General features: G+C 44.8%; 1 protein-coding gene across 1 annotated transcript in view; it reads right to left on the reverse strand.

Annotated features, from left to right (window-relative positions):
- LOC311140069 (fatty acyl-CoA reductase 1-like) overlaps nt 1-26,925 on the reverse strand; it is a gene marked incomplete at its 5' end in the record, with an annotated part of 145,704 nt that overhangs the window by 4,457 nt on the left and 114,322 nt on the right. The window contains 6 exons of the mRNA XM_084175026.1: nt 4,060-4,127; nt 4,411-4,529; nt 4,643-4,687; nt 9,018-9,195; nt 10,499-10,678; nt 12,931-13,106. Coding sequence (XP_084031152.1) covers nt 4,060-4,127; nt 4,411-4,529; nt 4,643-4,687; nt 9,018-9,195; nt 10,499-10,678; nt 12,931-13,106 — 766 coding nt within the window. The remainder of the gene's footprint in view (nt 1-4,059; nt 4,128-4,410; nt 4,530-4,642; nt 4,688-9,017; nt 9,196-10,498; nt 10,679-12,930; nt 13,107-26,925) is intronic.

The following is a 26,925-nucleotide window of genomic DNA, read 5'->3' on the forward strand; positions in this document are numbered from 1 at the left end:
TTATGTCATGCAATAAAATGCAAATTAATTACTTAAAAATCATACAATGTGATTTTCTGGATTTTAGATTCCGTCTCTCACAGTTGAAGTGTACCTATGATAAAAATTACAGACCTCTAGTGTATCAATTACAGACCGGCAGTGTATCAAATACTTGTTCTCCCCACTGTATGAGCCTTAGAGGAATCAAAGCCACATCCCTGATGTTGCAAGCACCATGCTCCAGCACATTTCTTTGGATCATCAACTCTCCTTCGTCATTAGTTGTATATTTTTTATTAGTTATTTATAAGATATTAACTCTAAGAAGAACAATATTTTGGGAAGGGGTCAAAGATGTTTGGCCAGGATTCAATCTGATCGCGATTTGTTGGCTATGCACCTTTTTAAAGGGAATTTCCGAATGAGCCGACATGCAGTGTTTACCATCAACGTGGGAACACTGCCTTTACAAGGTGCATCACTTACAAAGGGTGATGTTATTGAATCCCGGCCACAGTGAATATTCTCCAGCCCCACTAACGAGTTGAGTTGAGTTAAGATAGTTTTGGTGTTGAGGGTGAGCATTCCTTGCTAGGGAAAATTAACACAAATATATACACTACTGTTCAAAAGTTTGGGGTCACTTAGAAATGTCCTTGTTTTCAAAAGAAAAGCAATTTTTTTGTCCATTAAAATAACATCACATTTATCAGAAATACAGTGTAGACATTGTTAATGTTGTAAATGGCTATTGTAGCTGGAAACGGCTGATTTTTAATGGAATATCTACATAGGCGTACAGAGGCCCATTATCAGCAACCATCAGTCCTGTGTTCCAATGGCACGTTGTGTTTGCTAATCCAAGTTTATAATTTTAAAAGGCTAATTGATCATTAGAAAACCCTTTTGCAATTATGTTAGTACAGCTGAAAACTGTTGTGCTGATTTAAAGAAGCAATAAAACTGGCCTTCTTGAGACTAGTTGATTATCTGGAGCATCAGCAATTGTAGGTTCGATTACAGGCTCAAAATGTCCAGAAACAAATAACTTTCTTCTGAAACATGTCAGTCTATTCTTGTGCTGAGAAATGAAGGCTATTCCATGCGAGAAATTGCCAAGAAAGGCCCGGTGCACATCTGAGCAAGAGGACAAATACATTAGAGTGTCTAGTTTGAGAAACAGACGCCTCACAGGTCCTCAACTGGCAGCTTCATTAAATAGTACCCGCAAAACACCAGTCTTAACGTCAACAGTGAAGAGGCGACTCCGGGATGCTGACCTTCTAGGCATAGTTGCAAAGAAAAAGCCATATCTCAGACTGGCCAATAAAAATAAAAGATTAAGATGGGTAAAAGAACACAGACACTGGACAGAGGAAGATTGGAAAAAAAGTGTTATGGACAGACAAAACGAAGTTTGAGGTGTTCGGATCACAAAGAATAACATTTGTGAGACGCAGACCAAATGAAAAGATGCTGGAGGAGTGCTTGATCTGTCAAGCATGGTGGAGGCAATGTGATGGTCTGGGGGTGCTTTGGTGGTGGTAAAGTGGTAGATCTGTACAGGGTAAAAGGGATCTTGAAGAAGGAAGGCTATCACTCCATTTTGCAACGCCATGCCATACCCTTTGGACAGCGCTTGATTGGAGCCAATTTCCTCCTACAACAGGACAATGACCCAAAGCACAGCTACAAACTATGCAATAACTATTTAGGGAAGAAGCAGTCAGCTGGTATTCTGTCTATAATGGAGTGGCCAGCACAGGCACCGGATCTCAACCCTACTGAGCTGTTGTGGGAGCAGCTTGACCGTATGGTATGTAAGAAGTGCCCATCAAGCCAATCCAACTTGTGGGAGGTGCTTCAGGAAGCATGGGGTGAAATCTCTTCAGATTACCTCAACAAATTGACAACTAGAATGCCAAAGGTCTGCAAGGCTGTAATTTCTCCAAATGGAGGATTCTTTGACGAAAGCAAAGTTTGAAGGACACAATTATTTATTTAAATTAAAAATCATTATTTCTAACCTTGTCAATGACTACATTTGCTATGCATTTTGCTATATTTCCTATTCAAACTAATTTCATGTATTTTTTCATGGAAAACAAGGACATTTCTAAGTGACCCCAAACTTTTGAACGGTAGTGTATGTATCTTTGGAAAAGGGCATCAACAAGATTAGAACATGTGACCTCCTGTTCCCTATCCCAGTGCCTAGTCCACTGCGCTAGTAGGGGGGATGGCAGCGTGCTTGTTTTTTCACATATTTAATGCTGTTCAGTCAAAGTAAACAAACAAAGTTAATAGATTAGAAATGTAATTAGTTAAAAACGTTGGGTAAGGAAAACAAAAGTCACAACCAGGATTCAAACTTTTTGGGTCAAAATCCATGTTGAACGCCCTCCATCCATATCCAACCTACCTCCCTAAAAGTGTTTATTTTATTTGACTCTCGTCTGTAAACTCCACCCACTGACTTGTCATCCAACCAATCACATTAGTTCTGCCCTAGAAAGTGGAGCTTCCCTCAGAACAAGATTGAGGCCGGGGATCAATTCATGGTGCCTTTAAAGGGTACATTGTCGGCTGTCTAGTGCTCTATAACAAGCCTTGGATTGAATCCCAGCCTGAATGAGGAAAACTCCTGAGCAGTATTCCAAGGCTCTTTCTCAATTCCAGGCTCCTTCCTCGATTCCTTGGGAGATTCTCAATTGGACAAAAGTCTGTCCTCTCCTCGACTCCTCCGTCCTCCTCTCTTCAGTGACTCGGAAACCGATAAGTGGTCATGTGGTCACACAGTGGCAATTAGTTAGTAAGCTAATAGAGGAGTATCATCCACTCCTCGATAGCCTCCTCTCGCCGAGCATACTCATGTGCTTCCTCCCGGCTGCTACCACGGAAGTGTTTTAACATCCGCCACACCCCCTTTGAATCAGCTGTTGTTTTCTCGAAGGAGAAAACCATGCACACATTTAAAACGATACTCTACTTATCCTTTTATCTATAGCATCTATTGCACAACTAGCTATATTCGTTTTTATCACTTTACACATGTATTTTGGGATTCCTCCTCTGTAAACTTAATTTGCCTGATGACGAGCGAGTGAAGGACCGTCTCATTTCTTGCAAGCGCAATTCCCTCCACGATCCCTATCCTTACCGCCGCTCCTCAATTATCTTGACCTTTTTCAAAACGAGGTGAGGAGAGGAGGCGAGGAAAACCAATTAAGATACCAGAATGTTGATAACATATCAAGTCAGCAAACCTCCAACTTCCCTAAGCAGCGGCACCCCAGACCCAGTTTGATTAGCTTGATTCTTAGCTCTTACGTGGGCCGGTAGATTAGTGCCCGCTATCCCAGTTCTATAACAGCGAGGCGGAGTGATGAGCCCTAATCCCACTGCCAGCCATCTGGTGGCAATTTCCCAGGGTGAAAGGAGCAGATTCACTAATCTGAGAGCAGAGGGACCCTGGCTGTCACCTGCTACCTGGTACCCGGCCCGCATGCTTCCTTTTCATCTCAGTGGTCCGCTGGGATGTACTGTAGATGACGGGCCGGGAGGGGAGCCGTCACCACAATCAAAAGGCTGGAGGGAAGCAGTTGCGAGGGTGACAATTTCATGATGACACTTTGCCTCTAATTGTTATTGTATGGGCATCTGTGCTTTACTGCTGATTGGAGTTGTCATTTGGGCAGATCCACAGTGGAGGTCAAACAGATGTAAACAGTGTGGGGTTCAGATGTAATGTTCTACTAGCTGCCAGAAGGTGGCAGTAGACCCTCGTCACTGTAAAATCCCTGGGCATCCAATTATGAAACAGATCATTTATCCACCTGCTTCTCACTGACACACCATTACAACTGATTTAGGAGAACCAGGACTGACAGACAACCTACAGTTTCATATCCCCCGTGGGAATGTATGATGCATAGTTTCACAGTCACAACACCATAACCATCAAGATTTCAACTACTGAAGTACATTGATTTATGATGAGGGAAGCCACAGTGGCAGATGAGCAAGCATTGAGGATGTCACCGTAACATGCATAAAGACAGACAGACAGATACCTACCGATCTCTCCCCAGTGGAAAGGGTTGATGCCGCCCGTTGTGCAGTTGTAGACCAGAGCTGTTTTGGGTCTGCAAGGGAGTAGTGAGATGAGTCAAGGGTTTAAGGGATCAAAGGGGAGGGTTCATTAGGACACATCTATAAAATGAGCCCACAAACACAAATCACATCAATTGAAAACACTGGGCTTCCTCATCAGTAAATGGTGTAGAGCTGAATGTGTGTTCGAACAAACTGGGCTAAGGTATGTTTACAGGAGGTCTTCCTGCAGGTCAATATGGGGGGTGTCTGTTTGTGTGGGTTAAACCATACAGTCATTGGTCAAACCATATTCCACCTGGGGGGAAAGTTAACCTGTGCACTGCCGTGTACCAGCCAGCGGCCAGGGTCAGGTTGATGACCACGTCGACGGGGATGAGGTCAGCCACCGCATCATTGTTGGCTCTCATGGTGCGCAGGATGCCCTTCCCCGCCTGACCAGACAGGACACAGGGTTACCACAACATCTCATTTTACACTAGTGGCATCAAAATGAGCAAACTTAGTATATGAAAAATACAACTAATAAGCAGATGCTGGTACTTACAGCGATGAAGACTCCGCTTGGGCCATTGAAGTTGTCGATCCAGCCCTGAGACGAATGAAGAGGGAGGGAATGCATTAGTGTAATGTGGGGTTCTATTCAATCCGTATTGAGGTACTTCAGCGTTACAGCATTATTGAAATTTAAAGGCAATGTTCCCGCTTTAGCGGACACTGCATTCGAGGTAAACGCTGCATATCTCGGCTCAATCGGAAATTACTTTCAAATGTATATTGCGCAATCTGTAACGCTTCAGCGATACAGATTGAATAGAGCCGTAGATGAAAGAGAACCCTAAGCTGGAATCCTTAGTTGCTACATCCATTTTTGGACTTATAAATTAATGATATATACCCATTGATTCTTGAAGAATATAATGTATAAATGCCTCATGAGCTTAATTCAACTGTCATACCTCATCAGAACCCAAAATACAAGCTTGTTTTACTCCAATGTTCGTAAACAATGTCAATGTAAACAAACACTGTATAGCCTCAAAACATGGTTAAAACTATAATTTTGATATAATTCCTTGCATCCATAGCTCTGTCTATGAATTTGAGAGTGGTTACATTTCTCCAGGCCCATCCCTCAGTTTTTTACCGAAACACAGCCGGGGTGTCCGCTTTGTTACAGTTTCAATTAAGGATTCTAGCTTCAAGCACCGCTATAACATTGCTGCATCGTCATCAAGTTAAAGATAGCCTCCTAACAGCAACATCAATTAGATTGTTGTGTATCTGCTGAGTTAGCATTCCAGTGGTGTGCTAGGCTAGCTAGTTACCTATGGAGAGTGAGACTGAGGCAGGGAGAGTAACACAGTGTCCACATCAATTAGCCCCCCGGTAATACACTGGTAATAGACTGGGCTTATTTGTGTGTGTCTATCTGTGGCTTGTCCCTACAGGGTAAGGCTACATGGTATGGTGCAGACAGACATACAGACAGTCAGTCAGTCAGTCAGACAGACAAGAGTCCTTATCACATCGTCTCAGAGCCAATTTTTGCAGGGATAAATCTTTGACCCCCATTGGGGGATTGCCTGTGACATTTTTAACACTTAACGTAGTTCTGAGGACATGGAGATTGAAGTAAATCTCACACACACACATACACCCTCCTCCCTTGTCTCGTCGCTCCCACTGGCTCGAGCTGCCAGGGCAATAAACTTGTAAAGCGTGATCTTTTGGCTGTTTCGCCGCCAGGCCAGGCCCGACCCCACTTACACATCTACTGGCTCTGGATCCTGCACTGTTCAAACGTTTCAGCCCCAGAAAACTAAATACAGCCCTGGGCTAAATAGTAGTTCTCTGTGAATATACTTTTTAGTGCATTATAAAAGTGTATTATACTCTATTGAAAACTCTGACAGAGTACAATTGTTTTGGTGTCTTCCTGTGTGAATTCATGGAGCCTTAGACATTCAAATAATATTCCTGTAGGAAAATAAAGCAAGCATGTCACTTGAATTTGGGGGAAAGAACTATGAAGAATATTATATCACCAAAATGATTAAATGTTGAACAACATCCTCCCATTGCTCCTCCAAAATGTTAAGCAGCAATAAAGTCTCTATTTATTCAACGCTTTAATATATTCATCTGCCGCTATGCTAAGTGAGATTAAAATACTTAACCCTGTGGAATCCTTATGCTAAGATGTTAGCTTACACTACAGCAGCAGGACAGATTATAAAATAAAAAGCAGCTTACTCATGAAAGTACCATCACCCTGCACATCCAGAAGAGGACTGGCCACCCATCGGAAACCTGGTTCCTTTCTAGGGGCAACTGTTGATGTCAAAAGGGCTTTATAAAATACATTTGATTGATTGATTGATTACTGCACCTACTGAACTTTCGGAGCAGCCTTTCCATGAACCTACAGGTGCTTTCAGTGACCTTCTATCTAGTAGCAGACACTCAGGGGCTCTCCGGTTTCAGCACTGGCAGTCCCCCTCCCTCCAGTACCCCTCCCTTGCCCCTTTGCCCCTTCCTTGCCCCCCTCACATTGCCTATCCAGCTGTTGGGGTCAGGGATGCTCCTCTTCGTAGCCCCGGAATCCAGCCCAACCGGACCTTCCGAACCATAGGAACACACCTGTCCTGGTCCAACCCTAATACAACCCTTACTCAGCACTACACACCCAATCCCCCTTTAACCCTCCCGTTGTCCTAGGGTCTAAATGACCCGCCACTGTGTTTTTTGGATCATTTGTGAGAAGGAGGCAGTGATACTTTCTTTAAAGTCTCACTGCCTCCTTCTCACAAATGATCCCCAAAATATAAAAATTAAATAAAGTTGGTTCAACACAGTGGCGGGTCATTTTGACCCTAGGACAATGGGAGGGTTATGTCTGACTGTATACAGGGGAGATATTTTGACCAGTGTACTATTACAGTGATCAACCACTAATTCCCATCCATTTGCCACCACAGCAGGACATGATGGTGTGAGAATTTGCAGGATTCTGACTGAGCCCTTTTACCATCATCACAGTGAAAGTGCTACATAGATTTTTATAAATTGTGATATATTTCCCACCAGGCAAGTGGCTGAGCCAATCACACTTCTTCTGATACACTTATCTTGCTGACCAGTCAATACACTGTTTAACGTCCACAGACTACATACAGAATGTGATCCATGTACAGTGGGGAAAAAAAGTATTTAGTCAGCCATCAATTGTGTAAGTTCTCCCACTTAACAAGATGAGAGAGGCCTGTAATTTTCATCATAGGTACACGTCAACTATGACAGACAAATTGAGATTTTTTTTCTCCAGAAAATCACATTGTAGGATTTTTAATGAATTTATTTGCAAATTATGGTGGAAAATAAGTATTTGGTCACCTACAAACAAGCAAGATTTCTGGTTCTCACAGACCTGTAACTTCTTCTTTAAGAGGCTCCTCTGTCCTCCACTCGTTACCTGTATTAATGGCACCTGTTTGAACTTGTTATCAGTATAAAAGACACCTGTCCACAACCTCAAACAGTCACACTCCAAACTCCACTATGGCCAAGACCAAAGAGCTGTCAAAGGACACCAGAAACAAAATTGTAGACCTGCACCAGGCTGGGAAGACTGAATCTGCAATAGGTAAGCAGCTTGGTTTGAAGAAATCAACTGTGGGAGCAATTATTAGGAAATGGAAGACATACAAGACCACTGATAATCTCCCTCGATCTGGGGCTCCACGCAAGATCTCACCCCGTGGGGTCAAAATGATCACAAGAACGGTGAGCAAAAATCCCAGAACCACACGGGGGGACCTAGTGAATGACCTGCAGAGAGCTGGGACCAAAGTAACAAAGCCTACCATCAGTAACACACTACGCCGCCAGGGACTCAAATCCTGCAGTGCCAGACGTGTCCCCCTGCTTAAGCCAGTACATGTCCAGGCCCGTCTGAAGTTTGCTAGAGTGCATTTGTATGATCCAGAAGAGGATTGGGAGAATGTCATATGGTCAGATGAAACCAAAATAGAACTTTTTGGTAAAAACTCAACTCGTCGTGTTTGGAGGACAAAGAATGCTGAGTTGCATCCAAAGAATACCATACCTACTGTGAAGCATGGGGGTGGAAACATCATGCTTTGGGGCTGTTTTTCTGCAAAGGGACCAGGACGACTGATCCGTGTAAAGGAAAGAATGAATGGGGCCATGTATCGTGAGATTTTGAGTGAAAACCTCCTTCCATCAGCAAGGGCATTGAAGATGAAACGTGGCTGGGTCTTTCAGCATGACAATGATCCCAAACACACCGCCCGGGCAACGAAGGAGTGGCTTCGTAAGAAGCATTTCAAGGTCCTGGAGTGGCCTAGCCAGTCTCCAGATCTCAACCCCATAGAAAATCTTTGGAGGTAGTTGAAAGTCTGTGTTGCCCAGCAACAGCCCCAAAACATCACTGCTCTAGAGGAGATTTGCATGGAGGAATGGGCCAAAATACCAGCAACAGTGTGTGAAAACCTTGTGAAGACTTACAGAAAACGTTTGACCTGTGTCATTGCCAACACAGGGTATATAACAAAGTATTGAGAAACTTTTGTTATTGACCAAATACTTATTTTCCACCATCATTTGCAAATAAATTCATTAAAAATCCTACAATGTGATTTTCTGGATTTGTTTTTCTCATTTTGTCTGTCATAGTTGACGTGTACCTATGATGAAAATTACAGGCCTCTCTCATCTTTTTAAGTGGGAGAACTTGCACAATTGGTGGCTGACTAAATACTTTTTTTCCCCCACTGTATCTACTGATCATCTATTGACTCTATTGCTGCCAGCTATCCAGTGCCAAGGTCCAGTAGAGTAATGAAGTCCCATAGAATGACATGTATATCATACTGTATCTCTATGGTAATGGTACTCACAGGGAAAGGCTCCTGCCAGCTGGCTCCCACTATGGAGGGTCTGATGATGCCGATGCTGAGCTTGCCGCTCTCCTTCTGGACCACGCACTCTGCCAGGGCTTTGGTGTAGGTGTAGGTGTTGGGGCGGTCCCCAATGAGGCGAGGCGTGATGTCACGGACGATGCTGTCCTCCATCCACCTGCAGTCACAGACACAAGAGAACACTCACAATTAGACTCACATCACAATGGTACAGGACACATGCCAGGATTGAAGTAAAGTTGGCATTTTGTGTTGATAGATGAAACATCATTCATTCTGATAGCTGTCTGTGAGGGTATTTATAATCAATCATTAGTTGGAAATGGCACGAGGCGGTGTGGACTTGACAGCACCCTTGGTTCAGTTCAATTCCATTTCAATCAATTAATTCAGGAGATTAATTGAAATTCAATAAATATACTGTCATTTATCTAACTAAGGGCTAAATTATATCAGATCTGTGGTAGCCGACACTGTCATGAATCCCGCTTCCTGAGTCGGTTTCTATCTGTTGCCTGTTTTTGTCCTGGAGTTGTTTTTTCCTGAGTTTCCTGACCGCACCCTGTCTGGTTGCCGGGCAACGAAGCAAGGTGGGAGATCTCTCCATTACCCGCACCTGCATCTCATCAGCTATCTGCACACCTGGTTCTGATCATCACCTCTCCACTTCATAAGCTCTGACCTGACATCCATTCCCTGCCAGATCGTTAGCCATGAACAGTATGTTGTGCCTGCGTATCAGCCTCAGATTACTAAGAGTTAGTTTTGCTGTTCTGTACTTTTTGCTTGCTGTGAACTCACCTTCGTTTACTCTGTCTACAGTTACTCTCCCGGAACATTCACTCCACCGCTGCCTGGTTGTCTGTGGCTTCAGAGACATCATTGGATCTGCCCATTCACTCCCACCAACTCACCTCCACTGCCAGCTCCGTCACCTGGATTCTCCTGCTTCCACATTTAAGTCTTTAAATAAATACTCACCTTCATTCAACTCACCTTGTCCTGGTCTGCTTCTGGGTTCTGCTTTAGAGAATCGTGACAGACACCCACATAGCGGTTGTTTTGGTGGTGTTGGAGGTGGAACTGTGTTAGAGCTGTCAAATCCACAAGCGGCTCCAGGCGTTATACCTAATGTGGACATTTTCAAATGTTGAACTTCTAACGCGAGTGGGACCGGTGTGGCTTCGTGACAATGATCACAAGAGCAGCTGCTCACCGATTTGACAGCTCCAACGTAGTTCCACCTCCAACACCACCAAAACATCAGCTATGCAGGTGTTGGCTATCGCCGGTTAACGCTTGATCTAATTGAATCTAGGCCTAAGTGCCATTTATCTTCACTGAGCATATTTTCAATGCATGAAATTTGCAATTGAAATCACTTCCTGAATAGATGGATTCGTAATAGCAGCAGCCCCACCCCAAACTCTGATGCAGAAAGTAGACTTCACACTACTCACTCCAGGGAGTCGATGAGCTTCTTGGGCTCTACAGGCGGTGGGTAGATGATCTCGTCGATGTGCCTGCGGTTGCAGTTGGCGTAGGCTGTGGAGATGTGGATGAAGGCCTGGAGGTGGTGCATCTGCTGGGCCAGACACAGGAGCTGCTGCGTGGCCATAACATTCAGCTGCAGGGCGTGTCTGGGAAGAGAGGAAATACACACACAGCAGGACTAGGTTAGTGATCACTGTGCATAAGTATCCTAAGCAGCATAAGCACACTATGCATTCTCATAATATCATCACAAGGAGAGAAGTGTGAGACAGAGAGAGAGAGACAGAGACAGAGAGACCGACAGAGAGACGCAGAGAGACCGAGAGAGACAGACAGAGAGACAAAGAGAGAGAGGCCGACAGAGAGAGAGAGGCAGAGAGAAACAGAGAGAGAAGGAGGGAGGGAGAGAGAGAGACCAAACATACTCACACCCTTTTATCCTTACACATCATTCCAGCAATGTGCTTCCATTCCCGGAATAAACATTTGCATCAATTTTCTCTTTACTCCATACAAACCACACCTGTATCTATCCATCTACCCTTTCAAAAAGCCATATCAAACTCTGGCAACCCTTATTGACACTGCTTCCTAAACAGGCAGGACTCTAGCTCACCTCTCAGCCAGTCTACAGAGAGATAGTGCTTCTCAGCCACAGTCAGGCAGTGTGGACGGTGTATGTGTGTGTTTATGTGAGTGCAGATGTCAGATGTGGTTTGGCAGCGGTTGGCCATTAATGGCAGTGCCGGGAAGGCAGTTGTGACAGTCAGCGGCAGTGGCCTGTCACATGGGGATGAGAGGTGTAGTAGTAGTAGGCCGTACCACCGTTTGAGAACTATTATAGAGCCTAGAACACCACTGTGACTGTGGGACTGCTCCTAACTATGTGTTCCTCACTGTTCCAAGCCGCTGTCATTAATGAATTCTTCATTAGGGTGCTAGATATACTGTAGCCTAGCGGCTATAGTGGCTATTGTGCTTATCACTGCTTCAGTGCAAGGCTTGACTAGCCCTGTAAATTTTCACAGCATAGATGTCGTGTCTAGGGCACTATCTGAAGAGCAGTGGTCTAGGTCCCTGTGATTAAACTGTTGTCTGATTATGCTCCAACACTCCCTGGCAACTTTGTTTCCCGGGAGACAGGGTAACAACCTTGTGTGTCAAAACGAGAGAGGGAGAGAGAAAGTGAGAGAGAACAGGGGAGAGAGGGAGAAATACAGAGGAAGGGATGTAGAGGCAGGGGTGAAAAGAGAAAGACAAAGTGAAAGAGGGAAGAGAAGAGAGTTATGATGCTGTTCAGAGAACAATCTCACAGCTTTTCCCTAATTGAGCTGTCAGTCATGGCTAATGTCCTGCCTCCCCACACCTCCTTTCACCTCTCTGACGGCATATCATCCCTTAAGGCTGTCCTGTCTGTCCTACTCAAAGGGATCTGTTCCCAGCAGTCACACAGACACCCAGACAGATATATTTAACAGTATGATGAAGGCTCGTGAGAATACACTGAGACAGACAGACAGACACAGAGCTCTTTTATGTTTTAATAATCCCTCTGAACACCTCATTCCTGCTTCCTCACTGAGTAAGGGAGACATCTAAAGACATCTCTCTCCCCCATACGGCTAGCTACCTGCAGACTCCCTGGATACAGCTCTCTCTCTGTCTGTCTCTCTCTCACCACATGGAACGTTGATGCACTGTCTACTACGTGAGATGAGGAAACCATGTGGAATATTGAAAACTTAAACAGTTTCTAAATCCTTATTATAAATTAAATGTTACAGTACTCTATGTCTTTCTCCTCTCAACATCATTGTAATGGATTTTATTTAATATGTTTAACGTCTGTCAACCATTTTAAGTAAACAATGTTGCTTGACAGACGCTACACAAATAAAGTGTATTATCGTGGAATCTCCGTTGTGTTTCTCAACCGTCATCATACTCTAGATGTACAGTATCAGCTTTCCCATTGGTCAACACCAGAACACAAACAGTCCATACTATCAACCAAACATCACTTCCTGTAGGGAGTCCCTGGGCAATGGACACTTCCTGGTACTTGGGACAATGACAAAGCAAAACCCGCCGACCCCATAAACCAGACCCGAGTGAAACATCCAAAGACTACCATGGCCCCAATACCGGCTGAATTCCTCTGAACTAGAGACGGTCTACTGTGCCTTTGTACATAGAATTGGGATTTAGAATACTTAATTAATTACTAAAAGGATCTCTATGTCTTTGTACCTCTCTCTGTGTCAGACACAAGCTACGTCCATGCATTTATATAGAATCAAACTGATTTGATTTGTTGAGTTGATAAAGTAGTGAGTTAGCATGATAGCTAGGGATAGAGGGATAGTTAATGTGTGTGTGTAGGGGCTGTGGTCCTCACTTGAGGGGTTCGTCGAAGCGGATGGTGGCAGCACAGTGGAAGACGATGTTGATGCAGGAGGTCAGTCTCTCTACGTCCTCAGGACTGATGGCCAGGCCAGGCTGTGTCAACTCACTGCTGATAGGAACTATCTTCTGGTGGAAGTCTGGGTTGTCCTCCCTCACACGGTCAAACAGCTGCAGGAAAGGCACACATAGATGCATCAGATCATATCAACGTATGTCAAGCCATTGATTTAGCCAGGTCCATGTGTAAAGGACACTATATGCATTGATGTCTGTAACGATTCTGTCCACATGGATGTTTGGCTGTAGGCTATTCCTCTACACAACTTCTACTGTGTAAAGCCTTGGCAGCTTTTACATAACAATAGCACCATAGTAGTATTTGCAAGCCTCAGTGTTAACAATACAGATCATGTTGCCTGAAGTAATTGATTAATCACTCTAGTATTCAAACACACATCCAGCAGGTGTCAGTACTTTCCCACAATGCCCTAGTAGCAGCGGTGTCGCCCATGGGAGACCACACGCTGCAGTACCAGTGCACTCTGTGTGTGTGTGTGTGTAACATGTTCCCTGTTGCTGTGACTCAGATGAGGCAGGGCGTGCACCCTACGGGACAGGACACAGGAAATGAAACACCACCTCACCACCAAGGAGGGAGATAAAATCACTCCTTATCCTCCAAGCAAAAACCATTATAAACAAATTGTAGGTTTTAGTCTTGAATGAAGGGAGCTGTGTTTTAGGGCTGAATATAAGAACACAACAAACAGAAGGGAAGATGAATTCTCTTATGACAAACGAGACATAAATCAAGTAGCTGGCCAGTGCACACCTCAGATTTAGCTCTGGGTGTCGAGATTAAGGAAGATGCAAAACACAGAGAATTGTACTGGACATTTCAGATTGCTAGTGATTAGGATTAGCGTGTGAGTTATGAAATTGGCTGTGTGTGTGTGTGTGACAGTTCCGGCTGCCCTGGTAAGCAGACCACTCTAAGTGAAGAGCAGGACAGATGTTGAGTAATGCCTCCAACAGCTGTTCATATCCATGTTCTCTCTCTCCATCTCCATCCCTTCCTACATCTATCTCTCTTTCTATATCTGTCTCTTTTCTGGTTCTCTAATGAGTCCAGGTTGTTTGGACTTTCCTCACATTGTGACAAACTCTGATGAACTCTGTTGACCCCAATCACCCTGGTGGAAAAAGCCAAAAGTCCCAGAGGTCAAAATAGGTTGTGCCCCCTGTTCTGCTTTCTGCTCCAGGTCAACCCAGCCTCTACTGATTTCAGAGGAGCTCGGTGTGGCCCCAGTATTTTTTAATGCAGCCCTGAAGTTGTGTCAGAGCTGGCCATCTGTTGGTGTGTAGCTCCTTTGAGGAAGGTGGGCACCAAAACTGGCACAAACACCCAGCAACCAACCCCAATATTGTGTGTATGTATGTGTGTGTTTGTTTGTGTGTGCACTGAGCCAGCTCTGACACAGTGATGACTGGCTGTAGAGAGAGACACTGTGAACCTGCCAGCACACCTCATATTGCCAGCACACCTCACCAAATTCAGTTCATAAATAAATCAAAAGGTGAAGAAGGTGTTTGTTTGCACAAAAAGTACTAAAGCTATGTATTTTACTTCATTTCATAACTGAATAACGGAACACTTGATTACGTTGGATGACCTAAGCTTCCTCTTTAAGGTTGCGTAACCAAGCAACAAAAAAACAACATGCCCTTACTAGTCTTGGCAGGAGCCCCGTAACCCCAAAACCTCAGTGTGAGCGGGTAACACAGTCCTCAGAATACGTTTTTACCCAGTCAGCAAAACAACAGAAATCAATCAGAGACCAGCCTTTTACAGTTCTATAACACAGCTGCCTGGGACGAGGTACTGGGTCTATAAAGCATGTAACCTAGGTGGCATAGGGTGGCACAGCTCCACTCAGGGTGGCTTGGAGGAGGCTCACTTTAAGGTCAGTGGCACACTTAGTGAAGAGAGAGAGAGAGAGAGAGAGAGAGAGAGAGAGAGAGAGAGAGAGAGAGAGAGAGAGAGAGAGAGAGAGAGAGAGAGAGAGAGAGAGAGAGATGGGGGGGGGGGGCAGAGTAGGGATCAGTTTCACTCCTGTCTGTAGCCGGATGTTCCCTTCACTCTTATCAGTGGTCCCAGCTATACAGAAAACCACTGCTGCTGATCCTACAAAACACTACTACTACACTGTACATCATTTATAGTACCAATATAGATCACTTATAGCACCACAACAGACTGTAGTGGACAATCAAACACCATCTCATAAAGTTTCCCCCTCTACAGAATCAATGTAACCTGTCAGCCTTGTAGTAAACAAGCATCATTCAAGACAAGAGAGAGGGATAGGGAGAGAGAGGGAGGAAGAGAGCGAGAGAGAGAGATAGGGAGAGAGAGAGAGCATTAAGTTCAGAGGGGTAAGTGAGGTCAGAGATTGTTGGCCTGTGCATGCCCTTTGTTCAGCCTCAGAGCTAAGGGGGATGTGCTCCTACTGGGACCGCTGGGCTAGAACACAGCATCCATTCAGCAGGGGACACATTCAGAGTTATCTATTAGATATCTGTTATGCTGACTAACTTCTCCCTCTCCTCAGTTGTGGTGTGTGGCCCCTCTGTAGGGATGCCAGTTGTCCTCCCTCTGTCTCTCTCTCTACTTCTTTCTCTCCCCATCTCTCTTTCTCCCCATCTCCCTCTCTCTCTCTCTCTGAGGGGGAAGTCGTGGGTGTGTGGAGTGTCTGCCACCAGCCTCGCTGCCTCTCTGCCCCTCGTGCCACATGCCAACCAGACCCATATGAGGAGCGGCATAAAATGACTGGCACCGTGCCAAGCTGGCAGCCTACCCTCTCTCTGTCAAACTCCTGTCTCTGGGCGGGACCTGTGTGTAATGGTATAGCCCTGTGTCTCTCTGATCATGCCAACCAGCCCCAGATGAGTCTATATGTGAAGAAAGGCCTAGGGGTCATAAATCTCCAGACTCTCCTCCCGCTTGGCCTAGGGGTCGTAAATCTCCAGACTCTCCTCCCGCTTGGCCTAGGGGTCGTAAATCTCCAGACTCTCCTCCCGCTTAGCCTAGGGGTCGTAAATCTCCAGACTCTCCTCCCGCTTAGCCTAGAGGTTGTAAATCTCCAGACTCTCCTCCCGCTTGGCTAGGGGTCGTAAATCTCCAGACTCTCCTCCCGCTTAGCCTAGGGGTCGTAAATCTCCAGACTCTCCTCCCGCTTAGCCTAGAGGTTGTAAATCTCCAGACTCTCCTCCGCTTAGCCTAGGGGTCGTAAATCTCCAGACTCTCCTCCCGCTTAGCCTAGAGGTTGTAAATCTCCAGACTCTCCTCCCGCTTGGCCTAGGGGTCGTAAATCTCCAGACTCTCCTCCCGCTTAGCCTAGGGTTGGTAAATCTCCAGACTCTCCTCCCGCTTAGCCTAGGGATCATAAATCTCCACTCTCCTCCCGCTTCAACAGTGCTGCTTTGTGGACTTTCACAGAAACCCAACACTAATGGCCCCTTCCTTTCAGCTAGCAACCCGAGCTGCCGTTTTGAAACACCTTCACTGACCGTCCTGTAAATATAGCCACTCATTCACAGCTCCTTTAGACATGGCAGGCAAAAGACAAACAGAGAGAGAGAGAGCTGTCCCCTGGAGCAAAGATATGGCAGGGAAAGAGAGAGAGAGAGAGAGAGAGAGAGATGAGAGAGAGAGAGAGAGAGGAGAGAGAGAGAGAGAGCTGTTCCCCTGGAACAAAGATATGACAGGGAAAGAGAGAGAGAGAGAGAGAGAGAGAGAGAGGAGAGAGAGAGAGAGAGAGAGAGAGAGAGAGAGAGAGAGAGAGAGAGAGAGCTGTCCCCTGGAACAAAGATATGGCAGGGAAAGAGAGAGAGAGAGAGAAGAGAGAGAGAGAGAGAGAGAGAGAGAGAGAGAGAGAGAGAGAGAGAGCTGTCCCCTGGAACAAAGATATGGCAGGGAAAGAGAGAGAGAGAGAGAGAGAGAGTCGAGAGAGAGAGAGAGAGAGAGCTGTCCCCCTGGAACAAAGATATGGCAGGGAAAGAGAGAGAGAGAGAGAGAGAGAGAGGAGAGAGTAGAGAGTGAGAGAGAGAGAGAGAGAGAGAGAGAGAGCTGTCCCCTGGAGCAAAGATATGGCAGGGAAAGAGAGAGAGAGAGAGAGAGAGAGAGAGAGAGAGAGAGAGAGAGAGAGAGAGAGAGAGAGAGAGAGAGAGAGAGAGAGAGAGCGAGAGAGAGAGAGAGAGAGAGAGAGAGAGCTGTCCCCTGGAGCAAAGATATGGCAGGGAAAGAGAGAGAGAGATAAAAAGAGAGGGAAGGGAATAAAAGTTAGTGTGAACGACAGAAAGGAAGTAGAGTGTTTTACTACATGATTCCATATGTGTTATTTCATAGTTTTGATGTCTTCACTATTATTCTTCAATGTAGAAAATAGTACAAATAAAGAAAAACCCTTGAATGAGTAGGTGTTCTAAACACTTTGACCGGTAGTGTAGGCATGCACACACACTCTTCCCCTGCTCCTGGTCAAACAGCTGTTACTGTTTCAGCCAGGCTTGGTGGATGGATGCTGGGTAACTGGGTCTGCTCTGCGGTTGGCCCTCTCTCTAATGATCACAAAGCCGGAAATGCACAGTAGCTAGAAGTCCCTATAAGTCTATAGTACAAAGGTAGTGCACTATATAGGGAAAGGAGTTGTTTAAAGATGTATCATGGCTTTAGGCCATTTCCATGTGTCTGTCTCAGTATATTATCTCTGTTTAGTATTTATATTCTCTGTGGTTGGCTCTTGGGGGGAAACATTGGAATGGACTTCCAGTAACAATTCCCCTTGGAGAGAGTGCCAGCTCTCTTGGACGTCATCCAGATCCCCTGCATACCACGGCTCCTCAAAGACCCAGAGGATTGTTCAGCGGTGCAGACCAGGTCATAGGTCATAAAAGCAAGCAGATACAGAGGCAGAGGACAGAGCATTGCTGAGCATCCAGTGGCAAGCTGGAGGCTATCTAACGCTGTGCTCAACTTAATACAAGAGGATCAATACCAACAGGACAAGACTGTTTACTTTACGGTGACAGACAGCAATATTAGAATTTGTGCTCGGCAGTCGGCATACCGATGGCATGGCATTCCACTTCTGAGACAGTAACCTCATTGCGAGCCATGGAACATTCCATTATCCTTCTAGAACAAACCAAATTGAACTAAGGACCACTTTTAATGAGATTTACGAACCCATATGGTCACTGGAAACCACCGACAGGGACAGACCTAACGCTAGGCTTTACTGATCAAGCAAACTTAGTGGTTGTACCGTTGTGACCCCTGGGGGTTAGGGAAGGTGACAGTGGGATGTGGAGAGGGTTGTGGCCCCTCTGCGGAGCGTTGCTTGTGGCCCCCGGCGGCCGGCCCTGGTCCAGTGGGGTGTGCGGCCGAGCGGAATCCCGGAACTCGGGTCGGAGCGCTACAGTCGTCAATCCATCGATTACAGAGGAAACCAAGCTGAAAGCACCCCAACGCTCCAACGAGCACAGAGACACACACTGCATCATGGCAAGGAAAACACACACACTTCGACAAAGAATACCAGAGGTGCTTCCACACAAATGGAATGTTTCCATGTAAGAGAATCAGCCTTCTACTGGCATCCAAACCATCCTCCTTCACTTGAATGACTTCTTCCTGAAAGGAAACACCTTAGGGTGGTTTGATGCAGTGTGGTGACGATGTCTGTTTCAATCAGTTTGGATTCACAGTTTATCAAAGGGAGGAACACGGTGAGGCTGGGTAATCTTGATGAACATGATATCCTCTGTGATATAGAGAACAGGCTCTTATCTATGCTGCCATCAAAACCTGGAGTTTCTCTGTCTCCTTTACAGGAAATGAAACTGGACCTTTCTCATCCCAGGCAGATCAATAGCATGCATTTACACTACCTGACAGCTTTGCACTAGTGTGCAAAGCTGTCATCAAGGCAAAGGGTGGCTATTTCAAGAGTCTCAAATATAAAATATTATTTGATTTGTTTAACACTTTTTTGGTTACTACAGTGGGAAGAACAAGTATTTGATACACTGCCGATTTTGCAGGTTTTCCTACTTACAAAGCATGTAGAGGGCTGTAATATTTATCATAGGTACACTTCAACAGTGAGAGACGGAATCACATTGTATGATTTTTTTGTATTTAATTTGCATTTTATTGTATGACATAAGTATTTGATCACCTACCAACCAGTAAGAATTCCGGCTCTCACAGACCTGTTAGTTTTTCTTTAAGAAGCCCTCCTGTTCTCCACTCATTACCTGTATTAACTGCACCTGTTTGAACTCGTTACCTGTATAAAAGACACCTGTCCACACACTCAATCAAACAGACTCCAACCTCTCCACAATGGCCAAGACCAGAGAGCTGTGTAAGGACATCAGGGATACAATTGTAGACCTGCACAAGGCTGGGATGGGCTACAGGACAATAGGCAAGCAGCTTGGTGAGAAGGCAACAACTGTTGGCGCAATTATTAGAAAATGGAAGAAGTTCAAGATGACGGTCAATCACCCTCGGTCTGGGGCTCCATGCAAGATCTCACCTCGTGGGGCATCAATGATCATGAGGAAGGTGAGGGATCAGCCCAGAACTACACGGCAGGACCTGGTCAATGACCTGAAGAGAGCTGGGACCACAGTCTCAAAGAAAACCATTAGTAACACACTACGCCGTCATGGATTAAAATCCTGCAGCGCACGCAAGGTCCCCCTGCTCAAGCCAGTGCATGTCCAGGCCCGTCTGAAGTTTGCCAATGACCATCTGGATGATCCAGAGGAGGAATGGGAGAAGGTCATGTGGTCTGATGAGACAAAAATAGAGCTTTTTGGTCTAAACTCCACTCGCCGTCTTTAGAGGAAGAAGAAGGATGAGTACAACCCCAAGAACACCATCCCAACCGTGAAGCATGGAGGTGGAAACATCATTCTTTGGGGATGTTTTTCTGCAAAGGGGACAGGACGACTGCACCGTATTGAGGGGAGGATGGATGGGGCCATGTGTCGCGAGATCTTGGCCAACAACCTCCTTCCCTCAGTAAGAGCATTGAAGATGGGTCGTGGCTGGGTCTTCCAGCATGACAACGACCCGAAACACACAGCCAGGGCAACTAAGGAGTGGCTCCGTAAGAAGCATCTCAAGGTCCTGGAGTGGCCTAGCCAGTCTCCAGACCTGAACCCAATAGAAAATCTTTGGAGGGAGCAGAAAGTCCGTATTGCCCAGCGACAGCCCCAAAACCTGAAGGATCTGGAGAAGGTCTGTATGGAGGAGTGGGCCAAAATCCCTGCTGCAGTGTGTGCAAACCTGGTCAAGACCTACAGGAAACGTATGATCTCTGTAATTGCAAAACAAAGGTTTCTGTACCAAATATTAAGTTCTGCTTTTCTGATGTATCAAATACTTATGTCATGCAATAAAATGCAAATTAATTACTTAAAAATCATACAATGTGATTTTCTGGATTTTTGTTTTAGATTCCGTCTCTCACGGTTGAAGTGTACCTATAATAAATATTACAGACCTCTACATGCTTTGTAAGTAGGAAAACCTGCAAAATCGGCAGTGTATCAAATACTTGTTCTCCCCACTGTACATGATTCCATATGTGTTATTTCATAGTTTTGATGTCTTCACTATTATTCTACAATGTAGAAAAGAGTACAAATAAAGAAAAACCCTTGAAGGAGTAGGTGTGTCCAAACTTTTGACCGGTAGTGTAGGCACGCGCACACACACACACACACACACCAAGGGCTAAGTCATTACACATGAACAAGTCAACTCTGACCCCCAAGCATTCCATACTTTCATATTTCACAGCGACACTCTCTCTCTTTTCCTTTAGCCGTTTAAGCTCCATCCATCAACCAAAAGTCCAAGACTGGAGAGCTGTAGGTGAACAATGTCTGTGCAGGTCTGAAGAGATGTAATGAGAGCTCTGTATACTGCCTCCTCAAGTTCATTCATGTAGGGCATCTGTTAGAGTTTGAGACATTGTGATTTGCGTTCTAGCATCGCTACTTTCTGACCTCAAAATGTGGTCACACAAAAAGAGAAGGTCATCAATCATGCAGAAAAAACATCACATTGGATCAGCTAAATGCCTTGTCTAATACACAAACAACTATCTAGATGTGGAAAGGGGAAGGCGCTTGGCATACACTTTATCCCTATAGGGACACCAGGCTGGGTTGCTGTGGTCCCCATTAGGATAAGGGCCACCACTGAGCATGTGCAAAATGCATGTCTGCCCTACCCTGATGGCTCTCTGTTCAATGTGTTAATTTGTTTCACAAACCAAAGTTAATTTGTGGCCTAATTATATGCAAAACATTCTCTAACTCTCTCTCTCTCTCTCTCTCTCTCTCCCTCTCTCTCTCTCTCTCTCTCTCTATCTATCTCTCTCTCTCTCTCTGAAGGGAGTCATGGGTGTGTGGAGTGCCTGCCGCCAGCCTCGCTGCCTCTCTGCCCCTCGTGCCACATGCCAACCAGCCCCAGATGAGGAGCGGCATGAAATGACTGGCACCGTGCCAAGCTGGCAGCCTACCCTCTGTCTCTGGGCGGGACCTGTGTGTAATGGTATAGCCCTGTGTGGGTGAGCGCTCTCTGATCTGTTACATCCACCATTTAAACAGAGCTTTACACACCTTGTAATATAATTGTATGTATTGAAATGTAATTCCACGTAGGCAACAATACACCATACCATAGGGTGCAGTCATTGGACCTGATTCAAAAACACCAGGCCAGATGTGAGCAGCAATGCTAGCCATTGACCCGTTTTACAGCCATAACCCGCCAACAGTTATGCTGTGCCTGTGTTAAAGGTGATGACCCACAGTGAGAGCTAGCATTTATCAATGCAGGGAGAAAGTTACAAGGCTATAAGTAGGGCAGGAACAAGCGGTAACACAAAACTCCCTGTTAGGGAAGAAACAATCAGGCCTGAACATTAGTCGCAAACAAGAGTAAATCGATAATGCAGTGTATTCGTGGGGGACCCATGCATATCCCCGAGCACACGCACACACAAACACAAACACATTTCTCCGCAATACCCTTACTGAGCTGGGGAGTTGAGAGGGCCTTCCCTCCCTCTCTGGGGGCGACTCTTGAAGCACTCATACTAGAACAGATACCACTGCAGTGTGTAGACTAGCCTTGTAAACACAGCCAGTCTATAAGTGTTACCATGGATGTTCCCCAGAGGTACTTAGTCCACACCAGCTGCCCCATCCATCCCAGGGGCTCCAATAATTCAAGGATGCAATACCAGAGCGCATTATAGTACCAGTCACTGTCACCACTGGTTTCCCACAGACCACTGAAACAAAGGAATCCACAAAGGCAGACATTTCTTAATACATTATGGATGTAGTTGCAGCCTTAATCTAAACAGAGGTTTTGTTTCCACTGGACAACGTGTAACTTCGTCCCCAGGCTCAATTGCTACCGCATATAGAGAGCCAGCTGGGGATGAAATTGCTGACATTGAATTGAAGTGAGGCAGGAAAGCTTCAGGCTATTTCAGTTATAGAGTGCCCTAAAATACTAATTTTCATCATAGGTTTCTGTAAAATTGTGTTAAATATCTAGGTGGAGTAGTTGCCTGATATTGAAATGTTAATATTGGCTGGATGCCAAGCTTGTAAGATTTGTGGATTTTACATTGCCTTGCCTACAATTTTACAATTCAGTCTTTCATCATATCATATAAATTATTAAAATATGTAAATGGCCGATGCACCTTAAAGAAGCCAAGGGATTATTAAGTCATCATTGGCCAGCTTTCCTCTACGTCTAGTTTTTCCTGACCACAGAACCTGAGCAGGAAAACTTCTGGTCCTTATGGGGTATGGATGTGGTAGTACGGTAACCTTTGGATGACTGGCTCGGTAGTCTGTTAGTCTGTCCTGGCTGCCATTCTGCTCTGGCCCTGCCCTCCCTCCCCAGTAGAGACTAAACTCCAGGACAGTGAGTGTGCGGCCACCCAGCTCCCGGGACTTCCTCCCAGAATAAATATCAGCCCACAGAGAGAAGCACGAGATTGAAATTCACTCAACTTTCTAGAGCAGTGGTCACCAACCGGTCGATCGCAACCGACTGGTCGATCTCCAAGGCATTCCTAGTCGATCGCCAAACATTTCTGTAAAAAACAACAACGATAAAGCAAACCTTGTGTCTCGTCTCGTGATGTTGGTGGTAGGTGCACCTGATTCAGCAGCCCTGTACGCTGGGTAGGCAACTGTTGCCATTTGGAACCATTTCATGTGTCTGAAGATACAAACTCTGCCTTCCCGGCGGGCCTGGAGAGCAAATCAAGTGCACTATAGGACTACCGCTGGCCAATCGAATGGCTGAGATTACCGTGTCTGCAGTAATGTAGCAGGCATAAAACCATGACTAGAGAGAGACTGTCAATGAATAAAGCAAAGAGCTGCTGTTTTTTTTAGTGAGTTCACGTTTAAGTTCTTACTCAGCACTGTCAACACTTTTATAAGCCATAAAATGCGCGTTCTTCCTATTTCCACTCAATGCTACAACAAGCACTGCAGCAGTAATGAATGAGTAGGAAAGTGTATCTATAGGCTTTTTAATACCGAGGAATATTTAACATTCTCTGTTCATAGGAGTAACAACATTAATTTGTGCATGAGGCAGAAATAATGCAGTGTCAGCGTCAGTGGAGGAAAGGGAGAGCGGAGGGATGTTGAGAGGCGGAGCCGCAGTCTGCTGTCTCTCAAGTAATACAACAACGGATCTATTACTGCTGTGATCATATAGCCTACCTCAAATGTAAAAAAAAAAAAATGGCCCGAACAACAAGCAGGGCAATTCAAGCAAAGCCAATATGTGGTGATAATGTATTGGACTTATAACTTACTGCACAAACCTCATTGCTACAGCACTGTTTTTAATTGGTTAATGTTGCATAGGCTTACGTTTTTTAAGTAATGTAAAAAAAAATCTGAGCGGTAGATCTCGGCTTGCATTTTGACTCAGAGCGTGATATTGACTCAGAACAGGTTGGTGACCACTGTTCTAGAGTTTTTCCCTGTTAACACTATCAACGTTTCCCTTTACTGTGGCAATTGTGATCGTATCAACGCATTATTAGCCACTTTCAATGCAACATACCAAAACAAAACGAACTATGCGAGAGATTTTGTTGTAGGCAGAACGCATTGGAGTAGGATTCTATTGCATTGACATGCAGGACTCAGCCCGTACTCTACACAGACTGGTGTGGCATAAACAATCAGAGCTGCAGTAGGCCTATATGCAAATAGACCATTGCCATATATGGATCTGTGCTATTTACTTTAAACTGGACTGTGTTTACAGCATGAGCGGTCGTGAGTAGATGCGCTTGTTTTGAGATCAAAGCGAGAGCTGCATGTAGCCAAGTGTGCACATTTTGTTCATATCCTTTGCTAGTTAGTGAGTTATTAGCCCAGTTATAGATTATTTGTAGTCAGCAATAAGGGAGTGATTGCTTCCTAGAAGAGCACAAAACGTGTACATTTCTAGACATCTTTAAAAAGCAAGTCAGGTAAAGAGCTTTTTTGTCTTAAAGGGGCAGTGTTGTATTTTGAGTAGCCAATAGGCAGAGGGTAGCATAATTTATCTGATTCTCTGTAATAATGGTATGGGAATAATAATGCATTTTATTTTGTAAAGTGGTTTCTTCACACCAACATTTTCAGTCACCTCCTTGTCTGAAGGACAAGTGGATAAACCGTTTAATGTCAAGCCCTGCATGTTTTTTTCAAACGTTTCATGGAATGTAGGCCTACATTGAACACCACATATTGGCTGCTAATGTAGGCTGAATGATAGAACAGCTATTTCCATGTTAAAATGTTATGGAATGCATTTTCTCCATTGTTTTTGATGGTAGGCCACTCTGGTAGGCCTACATTATGATCAAATAGCCACAGTAACCTACTTGGCCACTGTTAAAACTGCAACTTAAAGTGGGTACAGCCTCAGTGTTCACAGTAAACGCGTGCTGGAAGTTGCACAGAATTTTCACAACGTTCAAGTTTGCTCTCAGCAGACCTGAAATTTGCTCAGCCCCCGAAAACAATTAGAAGGAACATTGCTCCAGGTATGTCCCAACGGGCAGACCTGGCTGGCACTGTGGGATTAGATTAAAATAGGAAAAGCACATACAGTTGAAGTCGGAAGTTTACATACACCTTAGCCAAATACATTTAAACTCAGTTCTTCACAATTCCTGACATTTAATCCTAGTAAAAATTCCCTGTCTTAGGTCAGTTAGGATCACCACTTTATTTTAAGAATGTGAAATGTCAGAATAATAGTAGAGAGAATGATTTATTTCAGCTTTTATTTCTTTCATCACATTCCCAGTGGGTCAGAAGTTTACATACACTCAATTAGTATTTGGTAGCATTGCCTTTAAATTGTTTAACTTGGGTCAAACGTTTCGGGTAGCCTTCCACAAGCTTCCCACAATAAGTTGGGTGAATTTTGGCCCATTCCTCCTGATAGAGCTGATGTAACTGAGTCAGGTTTGTAGGCCTCCTTGCTCGCACACGCTTTTTCAGTTCTGCCCACAAATGTTCTAAAGGGTTGAGGTCAGGGCTTTGTGATGGCCACTCCAATACCTTGACTTTGTTGTCCTTAAGACATTTTGCCACAACTTTGGAAGTATGATTGGGGTCCAAATATAATGATGGTCTTATGGCCAAACAGTTCTATTTTTGTTTCATCAGACCAGAGGACATTTCTCCAAAAAGTACGATCTTTGTCCCCATGTGCAGTTGCAAACCGTAGTCTGGCTTTTTTATGGCGGTTTTGGAGCAGTGGCTTCTTCCTTGCTGAGCGGCCTTTCAGGTTATGTCGATATAGGACTTGTTTTATTGTGGATATAGATACTTTTGTACCTGTTTCCTCCAGCATCTTCACAAGGTCCTATGCTGTTGTTCTGGGATTGATTTGCACTTTTTGCACCAAAGTACGTTCATCTCTAGGAGACAGAACGCGTCTCCTTCCTGAGCGGTATGACGGCTGCGTGGTCCCATGGTGTTTATACTTGCGTACTATTGTTTGTAGAGATGAACGTGGAACCTTCAGGCATTTGGAAATTGCTCCCAAGGATGAACCAGACTTGTGGAGGTCTACAATTTTGACTGATTTCTTTTGATTTTTCCATGATGTCAAGCAAAGAGGCACTGAGTTTGAAGGTAGGCCTTGAAATACATCCACAGGTACACCTCCAATTGACTCAAATGATTAAATTAGCCAATCAGAAGCTTCTAAAGCCATGACATAATTGTCTGTAATTTTCCAAGTTGTTTAAAGGCACAGTCAACTTAGTGTATGTACACTTCTGACCCACTGGAATTGTGATACAGTGAATTATAAGTGAAATAATTTGTCTGTAAACAATTGTTGGAAAAATTACTTGTGTCATGCACAAAGTAGATGTCCTAACCGACTTGCCAAAACTATAGTTTGTTAACAAGAAATGTGTGGAGTGTATGTAAACTTCCGACTTCAACTGTAGCCTACACTACAACCACAGGCTTTTTCTAAGAAATATGAATCCATCTGGCTGTGGTCAGGTGTGGTGAGAAAGAGAGGGAGAGAGAGAGAGAGAGAGAGAGAGAGAGAGAGAGAGAGAGAGAGAGAGGGAGAGAGAGAGAGAGAGAGACACAGAGAGAGAGAGAGAGAGAGAGCAAGATAGAGAGAGCAAGAGAGAGACAGAGACATTGAGCGAGATATGCTATACAGCAATAGGTGGAGTGTGATATCCACTCTGCCCTAAACGTGATCTCACCACAGTGATCAGGGTCGGTCAGGGAGACAAAATGAAAGGCCAAATGTAATTACTCTCTCTCTCTCTCTCTCTCTTTCTCTCTCTCACACACACAGTGGAAGGGGGAAGGGGATATCTAG

This window comes from Coregonus lavaretus, assembly GCF_964263955.1.
Source record: "Coregonus lavaretus genome assembly, chromosome: 13".
NCBI classification, from domain to species: domain Eukaryota; kingdom Metazoa; phylum Chordata; class Actinopteri; order Salmoniformes; family Salmonidae; genus Coregonus; species Coregonus lavaretus.